The sequence below is a fragment of the Cervus canadensis genome, chromosome 8 (assembly GCF_019320065.1).
Source record: "Cervus canadensis isolate Bull #8, Minnesota chromosome 8, ASM1932006v1, whole genome shotgun sequence".
NCBI lineage: Eukaryota > Metazoa > Chordata > Mammalia > Artiodactyla > Cervidae > Cervus > Cervus canadensis.
In genome coordinates, this window is record NC_057393.1 from 33,207,545 (window position 1) to 33,220,817 (window position 13,273).

The 13,273-nt window shown below is 39.4% G+C and overlaps 1 protein-coding gene across 1 annotated transcript in view; it reads right to left on the reverse strand.

Moving 5' to 3' along the window:
• CC2D2B (coiled-coil and C2 domain containing 2B) overlaps positions 1 to 7,946 on the reverse strand; it is a 96,653-nt gene extending 88,707 nt beyond the window's left edge. Inside the window, exons 1-6 of the mRNA XM_043475855.1 lie at positions 6,188 to 7,946; positions 5,928 to 6,113; positions 4,582 to 4,646; positions 2,498 to 2,558; positions 1,001 to 1,077; positions 578 to 643 (exon numbers count right to left, since the gene is read on the reverse strand). Of these exons, the coding sequence (XP_043331790.1) occupies positions 578 to 643; positions 1,001 to 1,077; positions 2,498 to 2,558; positions 4,582 to 4,623 (246 nt within the window). The 5' untranslated portion in view covers positions 4,624 to 4,646; positions 5,928 to 6,113; positions 6,188 to 7,946. The remainder of the gene's footprint in view (positions 1 to 577; positions 644 to 1,000; positions 1,078 to 2,497; positions 2,559 to 4,581; positions 4,647 to 5,927; positions 6,114 to 6,187) is intronic.
• Between the last annotated feature and the right edge of the window lie 5,327 nt (positions 7,947 to 13,273).

The window sequence follows — 13,273 nt, forward strand, 5'->3', positions numbered from 1 at the left end:
AGTCACTTCAGTCCGACTTCAGTTGCTTCTGTCCGACTCTTTGTGACCCTATAGACTGCGGCCTGCCAGGCTCCTCTGTCCATGGGATTCTCCAGGCAAGAATACTAGAGTGGGTTGCCGTGTCCTTCTCCACCTAGCAGCCTGGACTACTTATCTGTTATATTAAAGAGAAATAAAACTTCTACCTTAAAGAAGACATTTTAGTTTGCATCTTTTTGTTAAAGCTGCTTTGCCTTTACTCTAAATAACACAGTTCTTTCAAAATGTTTTGTCATTTCAAGTTTCAAATATATGATTACACATTGGATTTTAGAACAAAATCTGTAAGTCAGGGATCACCTAAAATACTGTATTATAATTTTTTAGGATAAAAAATAATGTCAAGTAGAAATAGAGAGTGACTGAAAATTGGCACAAGAGTCACAAAAATGGTCTAAAATTGGATTATAGTGTTGACTGCATAATTCTGTAAGTTTACTAAAATTCACTGAACTGTACACTTAAAATGGGTGAATTTTTGCTCTGTAAAGTACATCTCAATAAAGCTGTTTTAAAAAGTTAAAAAAGAGCTATTCACCTTAGACCACTGATATATCTTATTATCAATGAGCAGTTGAGTTGATGATTTTTCACCTTGATTAATCTGAAACACAATGCAAATGAAGAGTATGGAAACAGATATAGATTTAATCATGCTCATAAGTCTTCAGCCAAAAATGAATAAAAACAAAGACTTCTCAATGTTTTTCTTTTAAAAAAAGTATATACATGTTCTCTCCTGAGATGTCATATATAGTGACCACAAGTAAATCACTTAATTTTTCTTGGCTTTAGGTTTGAAGGAAAAAAAGCAAGGAAAAGAATCTAAAGCTTTTTGGATTTAAGGAGTTATGTTAAAACTGAATTTTAGCTCTTTTCTGACAAAGAAAAGTTCACCATGATACATGCTGCATTTAAACAGTAAATTTGAAAATAAGAAAGAAAAAAAAATTAACATTACCTTGGCATTTTTTAGCTTTTCTCTTACTTTGCCTCTCAGAGTTTTTATAATGCTTCGATTTTCTTCTACATTCAAATCTATCAAGAAGCCAACATAATACAGAGCTCATGACACTTTCTTAAAGTATAACTAAACAGCAATAGAGTACTTATTAAATAGCTAACTAATATGCATTTCTTTGGATCATGACAATTATAAAGATCAAATCACTGCCCCATGAGAGTTTAGAATCTAGGAAACAGAGCTTAGACCCTTCCTCCTTTTCATCTGGAATGATCCATGATCAGGACTGAATTTTGCAGTTAGGCTAGGAAAAAAAAATTGCTGAGAAACCTTTTTTTACCTTTTAGGAAAAAAAAAAACCATGAAAACAGTAATATGCTATATAAACTGTAGACAGTCTACAAAATAAATATCAAAGCCATTCTATATAATCTGCTCTATAGTCTACAAAATAAATAAATATCAATACTTCAACTTGATTAAACTGAAGAGGCAGGAATCTGAAAAAAAGAAAGGTAAGTCTTCAAACACTCATTTTTAACCACTTATGTCAGTTCTGAAAATTCAGTATAATACTGCTGACCCCAATTCCTGCCAGCTCCTACAGGAAATGAAACAATCCTGTTGAGTATAAAGACTGCTCCAGCTGCTGAGTGCACTCTAAGCCATGGATTATTTTTGATTCATCCATCAGATGATCTACCATATGGATTGAGAAGGACGGGAATCATGTGGTCCTAGACCCAGAAAATAGAGGACCTAATGGTCACTTTGCCTTGTATTTTTCTTTTTCTTCTCCCTGCCTTTGAGTACTTAATGGTAAATAGAAAATGGTGAAAATAAACGGTGAGCATAAAGCTAAATCAGTATAGGTCATGAGAACCTTCTTCTTTTTCTTTTAACTTTTTGGCCATAAGGCATGTGGGATCTTAGGTCCCTCACCAGGGATCAAACCCATACACTCTGGAAGTGCAGTATTAACCACTGGACCACCAGGAAAGTCCCCAAACATCTTCATTCTTAACTGCAGTATTCTGTGATATAATTTAAAAATTATTAGTTGGTTTGTATATACTCTATTCTCAGCTTAGAATGACACATGGCATATAGTAGGTGCTTAACAAATATGTGCTAGATGAATGAAGCAGGGATAAACCACTGTTTATACATCTTTCTTCCTGAGATCTGAAGCTTCCTGAAGCATGTTCTAGATCTCTGTATCTTTATGGTTGAACACAGTCTGAATTATGAGGAGATTTTCCATGTTGCAGAGAAAGAGAGAGGAAACAAAATTTAATTTTATTACATGCACTGACTTTACCATTATTTCCTTATGCCTACTCATATTAAATATTATACAGGAAGTTTAGTTTCTGTTTGAACTCATCTTTTAAGAAACTGTGTTCCCAAATGAAACTGTGGGGTAGGACTAGTCATCTATATTAAAAAAATAAAACCCAGCAGCATCAGAGCCGTGGTATACTTATTGAGAACCTTTTTGGAGATGCTTCTCTACATTTTCTTCTACTGCAGTGTTATCTGTGTCTTCTGACATCTGCAAGAAAAGAGGGGTAGGGTTACCTTGCATCTTTTTGTTGCGGCATTTAACATTTTTTCATAAGTTCATCAGTCCTTTGAATGGAGAAGGCAATGGCAACCTACTCCAGTGTTCTTGCCTGGAGAATCCCAGGGACAGAGGAGCCTGGTGGGCTGCTGTCTATGGGATCGCACAGAGTCGGACACGACTGAAGTGACTTAGCAGCAGCAGCAGCCCTTCGAAAGCTATCTCCTTTAAAATGACAATTCATATCTTTTGCCTATTTTCTTAAATTTCACTCTTTTATCAGTTGGTATGAGCTCTTTATGGCTTCCCAAGTGGCGCTAATGGTAAAGAATCCATCTGCCAATGCAGGAGAAGGAAGAGATACAGGTTCAATCACTGAGTTGGGAAGATCCCCTGGAGAAGGGCATGGCAACCCACTCCAGTATTCTTGCCTGGAGAATTCCATGGAAAGAGAAACCTGGTGGGTTATGGTCCATAGGGTCGCAAATAGCTAGACATGACTGAAGTGACTTAGCATGCAGGCATGAGCTCTTTACACATAGGAGATTTTTAAATTAAGAAATTGCTCTCTGTAATATTTAAAAGGACATTTTAATGATAAAATCCAGTAGTTAGTTCCTAGTGTTCATATATTGCCTACTTCATGTATCTTTTAGGAAGATCAAATGAGATCAAACACATAAAAATACTTTGAAACTCAACACCATATCAATGTTAGCTACTACTTGAGTACTCTGTAGCTTGGAATAACTTTCTAAAAGCTTTCCAGATCCTTGTCCTCTTATCATTCTACCTCTCTGGTCACTTACTCCTTGTAGCCTTCATTGGTCACACTTCTCTTAATAGCTTAAATGTGGGTACATTCAAAGGCTTTGCAGAATGTATATATTCCCATGACTTCCTAAATGTGTCTCTAATCTTGACTGCTCTCCTGAATACCATATTTCTAGTTGCCTAATGATATTCCTAATTGAATATCCTACCATTATCAAAAACTCAACATGTTAAAATCAGCATTTATTTCCTCCACCACTTTTTAAACCTCAATATTCCAAAATGAAACCATACTAGCAATGTTAAACTCTTTTTCAGCACAATATGGATAGGTTTGGTTTTCATTTTAAGTTAAAAAAATAGAATAGCAAAAGACTCTTTAAACAACAACTATACATGCTAACCAAACTAGTGTGCAGCTGGAGTGGGAGGCACAAGCAGACACACATCAGATTTATAATCACAGTAAAAACATGGATTCGAGTCAAAAGCCAAAGCAGGGTATTGACATGAGTGTATTGATATGACCATAGTTGCAAGTTTAATCTATACACTTTCTGAAAGAACTCCAAAATCCACCAGTGGTTTCTGTACCACACTTAAGAATTGCTGAATAAGGTCAATACGAACTAAGATGTTCTGTTCTTAATAAACCTTCAGCATTTTCCTCAACAAAATTAAAAATACCTACTTTTATTCTTGACCAAGGGGACAGCAAACCTTGAAGGTGTGATGGAACATCAATGCCACTGATAGAGGTCTCCTTTAATTCCTAATAATATCACCCAACATGCTGGATATACTTTTCATAACTGCCCATCCCCATTTAGAAGACAGGAATAAAATATGAATCTTAATTGGAATTATTGCAGGTGACATGTAGATACCAGTTCTAAAAATGTTTCACTTGCTGAATGAAAAAAAAGAAAAACATCTTTTTTTTTAGCAAAGTAGGGAACTGATTGCTGGGTGGGTGGCTGAGAGAATAGATAAATAAATATTTAAATAAGGGAACAAATAAATAAGCAAATATATAAATAATTCACCTCTAATACTCTTAATTACATAATTGACAGATCAAACAGTATATCACCCTTAAACTCTCACATTATTTTTTAACATATGAACTGTATGATTTGTATATAAAACCAAATATATCATTTCTTCCAAGATTATCCTACATTTATAATTGAGCTATTTTGCATAATCAAAATCCTTATAAACTCCATTAATACCTTACTTTTCTAAAAATGTCTTCTTTTCTCTTTGAAATCTTTTTCATGATGGTTCTCTCATTTCCACTTTCTAAATAAATAAGAAATATTTTTAAGAATGATATATTACTGAGAGAAAATAACTATTTTGATGCATAAGATAAACTTATGCTATGTAAAATTTTTAATTTAACTAAAAACTAAACAAAGAAACACATTATTGCCTTTAATACTATTTAGTTATTGATCATCTGTAATATTTAATCTTTACTGGTACTGGCATATGGAAAAGGTGGAACTTAACCAAAAAATTCTACAGTTAAGTGTGAGACAGAATTATTTCACAGTGTTTCACAAAAACTAGCATGAATTCCATGTGTTCCATACCTAAGTCTGAAAATTAGTATCTTTTCGTTAACTGTGATCTTATTTTCTAAAAGAAAACCTAGGAACAATGTCTTGACAAAGGATTTTCTGATTCATGAATCTGTACACGTCTTTGAAAGGCATCAAAATTAAATCATCCATTGTTCTCAGAACTAAACCTGAAAACATCACAACCTGTTTCTGTAGGTCAAGAAAGATTGGGTCTAATTCCCTTGAAACTTCTGGCATTATAATACATAAAAACTGAATAGGTGACAAATTATAAAAACCGTAGTATATTTTGAAAGATTATATCCAACACACAATGCAATATAATTTTACTACCCACAAAGTTCATCCCAGGATTGATAAAAATGTATTAATCCATAGAGCACTGAGAACCATGAGGTCTAGAAACTGGACACAAGTTAAGTCCTGTGATGCTGTATTTTATATAAACCTGAACATGTATCTTGGCACCTGTACTTACAGTCCCTGCTGGAGAGAAACTCTAAACGGAGCACCTTTCTCTAAGTGAGGCCAAAAAAGCTTCTGTCCACTTCCCCACTTTAAGCCCTGCTCACCACTCTTCAAAATAAACCTTCAGCTATACTCAGACCAAACTCTTCTTTATATTCCCTGGCATTTCCATTGTTTGATTTTTCCAGCTTTCCCTTAATCTAGAGCATTCCACGTTTCAAAGCCTCATTCAAACCTCACATCTTCCAGGATTTTTTTTTTCCCCTGACTCTGGTCCTTTTACGATCTCCACTAGGCTGGTGGGCTGTCGTCTATGCGGTCGCACAGAGTCGGACACGACTGACGCGACTTAGCAGCAGCAGCAGCAGCACTGATAGTAACGTATTTTTTGTTCATTACAGCCTACCCTGCAAGCTCACTTTCTGCCTGCTCTAAAGTGAGGACGAGAGTTGGGCACTGAACTCATCTGCCCTCCACCAATCCTAGCAAAGTATTCAGCACACAGTAGGGACTCAATAATACGAACCTGGATTTGAAACAAATCAAGCACTGCTCTCTAATGCTGTATGATGGAATGGTTCTCAGCCTGATCAATTCCCAAAGGTGATGACTAATGGATGGGCCAGCTCTTAGGGACTCCAAGTCTCAGTGGCCCATGCGGGTCTGGCCCTGGTAGTCTGGGGACTCCGCCGGCTCTTTCCACAGAGTAGGGCTGCAACCAGACAAAATATTGGAGTGTCCGACAGAGAAGGGTAAGGACATTTTATGGGTCATTAAGACATTCACCTGGATGGTCGGTGCACTTCTGCTACGCCTGGGCGGCGAAGTCAGGACGCGCAGTTCACCACGGACTCTGAGCTGTCACCAACCGCCCCGCAGCGCTCGCGACGTCTGCATCCCACGCACCCCAAGCCTGCGGAGCTCTTCCTCCTCAGGGCTGGACGTCTAGGCGGTCCAGGAGCATGCGCGATGTGGCCGCTCAGCCAGCCTGGCGGGAGCGCGCGCCGAGCCCGTGCCTTCGGAATCTTCGTTGCGCTACTTCTGCTCACCTGGCTGTCAGGGCTTGGGACTCACCCTCCTCTCCGCCTTAGCGTGCCTGGTGGGAGCCGCGGCTTTTGATCACCCGCCGCTGAGCTTGTGCCTCAGTAGCCGCAGTTGCCCTGGTGGCTGTTCTGGAAGAGATCTGAAAGCGGGCTGGCCTGGATCGTGACAGCTCCACATCTCTCGTCCTGGTGAAGAATTGTATCCGGGTAAGTGTCGGCCGCACGCTCCCCGGCCTGCGCGGGCCCGGGGTGACCACCCGAGTCGCCTCTGAGCAGGTGTTCCTGGTGGAGGATACTCCCCAGCTGGCCGTGGAAGTGCGGTCGCCCACGCCGTCCAGGTGCGCCTGGGAGACTGCGACCTGCTTCGCTCTGCGCTGCCTCTGCCTTGCCGCGAGGAGAGAGATACTTTGAGTTCAGGCGCTTTGGGTGTGGCATCTCAAAAGACCGGCTGGAATATGCAGGGGTTGGGGGGGCGGGGCGGTTCCTTTCTCCTTCCGGAGCCTGCTATTAGTGTAAACAATTTATTTTTCAATCTTAAAATAGGGCATGCTGGACACACTCACTCATGTCATGTCATCGTTGCTTAATAATAAAAATAAACTTTACATGGTCTTATCTTCTTTTCCCAGTGATTGACCGCCGTGTTAAAATAAAGAGTTAAATAAAATGTTCTGTGGTTGGAAATTTGTCGTGGCAAACTCGGCGGGGGCGTGGGGGGAAGTGAGGAAACTTGTTAGTATGGGAAGACGCACAGCGATGCTATGTACGCTTTCATTCATTCAAACGTTTAGCAAATGTTTATTAGCTGCTTTCTCTATAAGGCGTTGTGCTTAGCGCTTTAATTCTAGAGAAACTTAGAAAGTGTTTAAAACTTCTAACAAACCTTGTACATTTAGGGGAGGGGAGATGTGGAAGTAAAGAAACTGCTGCAAAACTAATGTTCCAGGTTATACTGGTACATTATGACATAAGTAGAAATAGAACTGAAGTTCTACTCACCTAATAATCTGAAATAATGCATACAGATAAACGTGTCCAAACCTCGAAATCATTTGGCCAAACTGTCATTCTGAATAAAATCCTCACTGCGTCTCCCATCTTGATTTTCTAGGGTTCTTCTGTATAGGAATTTAGGAAAAATGATAGTGGAGAAAAAGAGAAAAAGTCTAGAAATACTTCCTTTAAATAGCAACGTTATGGAGTATGTGGACATGTGCAAATAATTTGTAATCTGTGGTGTTCCTCAAGTACACCTAACTCCTGGAATTATTATTATATTAATACCATGTCTTCTCAGTTCACCAACTCCTAATCCTGTCCCCTAGTTCTTCAGGTTAAGCTTTGAATACTCCAGAAACTCTTCACATAGGACACCATGATTATGGGCTAGTTTTTTTTCTTTTCCGTTTGAGTCTTTGTTTCAGTGTGAACCTGTGCTGTGCTTCCTCGCTCAGTTGTGTTCAACTCGTTGTGACCCCATGGACTGTAACCCGCCAGGCTCCTCGGTCCATGGTGTTCTCCAGGCAAGAATGCTGGAGTGGATTGCCATGCCCTCCTCTAGGGAATCTTCCAACCCAGGGATGGAACCCAGGTCTCCCACATTGTAGGCAGATTCTTTACCATCTAAGCCACCAGGGAATTCCATGAATACTGGAGTTGGAATACTGGGTAGCCTATCCCTTCTCCAGAGGATCTTCCTGACCCAGGAACTGAAGCAGGGTCTCCTGCATTGCAGGCAGATTCTTTACCAGCTGAGCTGCCAGGGAAGCTCCAGTGTAAACCTAGTTTGGCAGTAAAGACAGTATATTCTATATAGGGTCAACAGATTGTTTCTTAAAAGGCCAGATAGTAGATATTTTAGGTTTGCAGCCATATAGCCTCTGTCACAACTACTGAAGTCTGCCACTGTAGCCTGAAAGCAGCCATAGGCAACACAAAGAAATGGGCGAGGTTGTGTTTCAGTAACACTTTATTTACAAAAACATCGCTTAGCTTCCCAACCCCTGTTCTATACAATTTCCATCTGCTGTGGGTTAATTTTATTTCCTTCCTCGGGGTTGAGTCAAAATGAATTTGCACTTTGTCTTATCACAACTTGAGTAATGTGCTGTACCATCACTTGTGATGTAGTCTGTACAAAGACTTCAGCAAAAGAACCCATTAAATGACACCAAGCCATTTACTGCAAGTAAGGGATGGTTATACAGATTCAGGAACAGTTTTGTACTGAAAAATGCAACAATTACTGGAGAGGCTACGTCTGCTAGTGAAGAAGCACTGCCACATTTCCAAGAGAACTGAAGTTGACTAAGGAGACCAACCACATTCACATAACTTTTATTACAGTATATTGCTGTAATGTTCTATTTTTAAATTAGGCACATAAGAGATTGACAATAACCAATAACAAAATAAAACAATTACAGCAATATACTGTAATAAAAGTTATTATTGATTATTGTCAATTTCTTATGTGCCTAATTTATAAATTTTATCATATATATGATATAGGAGAAAACATAGTATATATATAGTTCAGTACTATCCACAGTTTCAGGCATCCATTGGGAGTCTTGGAATGTGTACCTTAGAAATAAGCAGGGATTACTGTATCTACTTTGCTTTTATCATTTAATTAAAATTGCCTTCCCAGAGATCACCAACAATCCAGTCAAATCCCGCCGCTTTTCTTTGTTAATGATCTCTGGGATCATTAACCACTCTCCATATATACTTTATATTTTTAGTTTTGCACACTATTATCCAAGCTTGTCTCTTAATTTTCTGGTAGTTGTCAGTCACCTTAAGTTGTCTCTTCTTCCTTCTCACTGCAGATATTTTATAGACTCTGTCTTTGGCTTTGTGCTTTTATTCCTATACTCCATTTTTAAAATCACATTTTCTTTTCTGTTTTTTATTATTATTTTTTTAAATCACATTTTCTTTTCAAATCACAAGTATTTGGTAAAGTTTATTTAATAGCTCATAGAAGAATGACTGTTTATATTCGTTTTTAGAGACCCCATCTGTTTTATTCTATAATGCACTAAAGTCTTTTTTTTAGTGCTTAATAGGCTAAATAAAGGGCTTCCCAGGTGGCACAAGTGGTAAAGAACCCACCTGCCATTCCAGGAGACTAGATTTGATCCCTGGGTTGGGAAGATCCCCTGGAGGAGGGCATGGCAACCCACTCCAGTATTCTTGCCTGGAAAATCCCCATGGACAAAGGAGCCTGGAGGGCTACAGTCCATAGGGTCACAAAGAGTTGGACGTGACTAAAGTGACTTAGCACACACAGGCTAAATAAAATTTAGCTAGAAACTGAATTTTTCCTGGGAGCTAAAAATGTCCTTCCCAGTATTTATTCAGGTATTCTAGGAGGAAAATTTACTGGTTAACTCATTTTTATTTCTTACAAGAAGTCCTCAGTTAAATCTCTCTCATGTTTTTCTTCTCTTGGAAACCTTTTGCTTGTGCTTATTTATAGCCCTTACCTGAGGCAATGTTCTTCCCAACAGATGGCAAAGTACCAGGAAATCAATGCTAGGAACCTTTACTAGAATTTAGAAAAGTCACTTTTTGAACTCAGTATTCTGTTAAGATAGTGATTGCTGTTCCTAAACTAAGATATAATTCTTCCCATCTTCTTCTCTAGCCATTATCTCTGAGAAAATTTCCTTTATAACATGTCCAGATGTCAGTTTTCTTCTTTTTGAAACTAAGCAACAGGGACTTCCCTGGCTGTCCAATGGTTAGGACTCTGCACTTGCACTTCTGGGAGCCCAGTTCAATCCCTGGTCCCAGATCTAAGATCCTGTAAACTGTGTGCTGCAGCGCTCGCACCTACCCCCTAAAAAAAACACAAAAAAACCTAAGCAACATTAGAACCATCCAAAAATCATATGTATCTTTTAGCATATTTTCAGCAGGCATTCCTAAAGAATATATTGTTTAATTTTCTCTTCTTTAATAAGGATATAGTATTCTTTCAGCATCTTTTATATGCTGCTTAGCAGTTCTCCTAAGATCGCTACATGTCAGATATAGTACTAAACATGGCTACAGAGGTCAGGAAGAACCCTTGCCTTCAAATACATAGGTAAGTTAACCAGCAAAAGGGTAGGTGCTATAATACGACACACTATTCCTTTTCATTCTGGAAGTATTTATGGAGTACCCACTGTGTCCTAGAACTCTGCTTGGCTCTGAGAAGTCAATATTGAGTAAGAAAGACCAGATTCCTTCTCTTATCTTGTCTTTGTGTGGACTAGCAAGGCCTTATATGAAGGAATTCTGCACTGCTGTTCCCGTTACCTAGAATATTCTCTTTGCATGGCTGACCTCTTAGTTTAAATATCACTTTAGAGTCAGACTCCCTGGTTATCTTATTTAATATTGTCCTTCTCCACAAGTCACTGCCTATTGCATTATCTTAAATTTCCTACAGAGTAACTACTACTTCTCTTTTGAGAACAAGGACTTAGCCTTGCTTGATCATTACTATATCTCTTAAGTGTTTAAATGGGCTTCCCAGGTGGTGTGCAGTGGTAAAGAATCTGCTTGCCAAGCAGGAGATGTGGGTTTGATCCCTGGGTCAGAAAGATCCCCTGGAGAAGAAAATGGCAACATACTCCAGTATTCTTGCCTGGGAAATCCCATGGATAGAGGAGCCTGGTGGGCTACAATCCTTGGGTAACAAAAAGTCTGACACAACTTAGCAACTGAGCACACACAAGTGTTTAAACAGAGCCTGGCACATTTAAGGCTCCTAATAAATATTAATATTTTCTGAATGGACAAATTAATCAATGGATGGATAGTGCTGATTCAACAAATAAGGTAATTTCAGGTAGTGAAAGAGTGGGTACTCAGAGAAAATATATGGAAGGGTGGAGTCAGGGAGGTCTGATGTCCACTACTTTAGTACTCCTGACCTTACTCTCTTTCCACCTTTATCTCTTCTGTCACCCTTTCCTCATAGTGCCTGTTCTTAAACTTAAGCCCTTAATTTTTATGATCTCTTGGCCACAGGAAATAATATTTATATCTTAACAGTGGAAAATCCTCTCTAAAATTTTGTTTGGCTGATGACCTTTACCTCGTGCTTCTTAACCTTCATTCTTTCCATTAAGGCAAAATAGCAAAATATCTGTCAATTTTTCCAAGATGCAAATGATGAGCCCATTTGCTTCTTTTTTTTTTGAGCCTTCAGCAAGTTGTAATATTTTTGCAATAGTATCAGATCACTGATCACAGATCACCACAACAAATAGAACAATGATGGAAAAGCTTGAGATATTGCCAAAATTACCAAAATGTGATAGAGGCAAGAAGTGAGCAAATGCTTTTGGACAAATGGCACCACCAGACTTGCTTGATGCAAGGTGGCCACAAACCTCAATGTGTAAAAACCAAACACAACATCTGCAAAGTGCAGTAAAGTCAAGCACAATAAATGAGATATGCTTGTATATACAATGGAATATTATTCACCCACAAAAAAAGAAATCTTGAATTTGCTACAACATGGATGAACCTTGAGGGCATTATGCTAAGTGAAATAAACCAGAAATATAGATACTGTATGATCTCGCTTTTACATGGAGGACTCTAAAAACAAGCCACAATCAGCCAAAAACAAATTAAAGAAAAAAGCTCACACAACAGAACACATTGGATTGGTGGTTGCCGGAGGAGGGAGAAATGGTGAAACGGTTCAAAGGTACAAACTTAAGTCATAGGGGGATGTGTAATGTGCAGTGTGGTAACACAGTTAATAATATTTGTATTGTCTATTTGAAAGTTGTTAGTTCTCATTATAAGAAAAATTTTGGTGTGGTGACAATGTTAACTAGACTTACTGTGATCATTTCACAGTGTATAAAAATAACAAATCACTATGTTGGTACCTGAAACTAATATAATGTATGTCAGTTCAGTTCAGTTGTTCAGGCGTGTCCAACTCTTTGCAACCCATGGACTACAGCACACCAGGTTTCCCTGTCCATCACCAACTCTCTGAGCTTGCTCAAAATCATGTCCATGGTGTTGGTGATGCCACCCAACCATCTCATCCTCTGTTGTCCCTTTCTCCTCCTGCCTTCAATCTTTCCCAGCATCAGGTTCTTCTCCAAGAAGTCAGTTCTTCGCATCAGGTGGCCAAAGTATTGGAGCTTCAGCTTCAGCATCACTCCTTCCAATGAATATTCAGGACCAATTTCCTGTAGGATGGACTGGTTTGCTCTCCCTGCAGTCCAAGGGACTCTCAAGAGTCTTCTCCAACACCATAGTTCAAAAGCATCCAATCTTTGGCGCTCAGCTTTTTTTATGGTCCAACTCACATCCATACATGACTATTGGAAAAACCATAGTTTTGACTAGACGGACCTTTGTTGGCAAAGTAATGTCTCTGCTTTTTAATATGCTGTGTAGGTTGGTCATAGCTTTTCTTCCAAGGAGCAAGCGTCTTTTCATTTCATGGCTGCAGTCACCATCTGCACCCTAGCTGCAGTCTCATCCATGTGCCTTGCAAGTTCCTTTCTCTAGGACCCTGGGCGGTCAGCTCCGGCTGCTGCTGCTTCCTTCTGCGTTCCTGGCCGCCTCTCATCCCCCGGCCCCACTTCCTCCTCTTCTCCTCCCACTACCATCCCTGAGACCATGGGAGGCTTCATATCATGCGGTTCTTCCCAGTCTTCCAGACTGTGAAAGCGTCATCAGGCTGCAACCCCCTCCCCTCCCGCCCCCAGCCGAGGCTCCAGTCTTGAGCGCTGTGGATGAATCAGACTCTGCGCCGGGATCTGCGCGGATGCCCTCGTCGGGGGTAGACCTG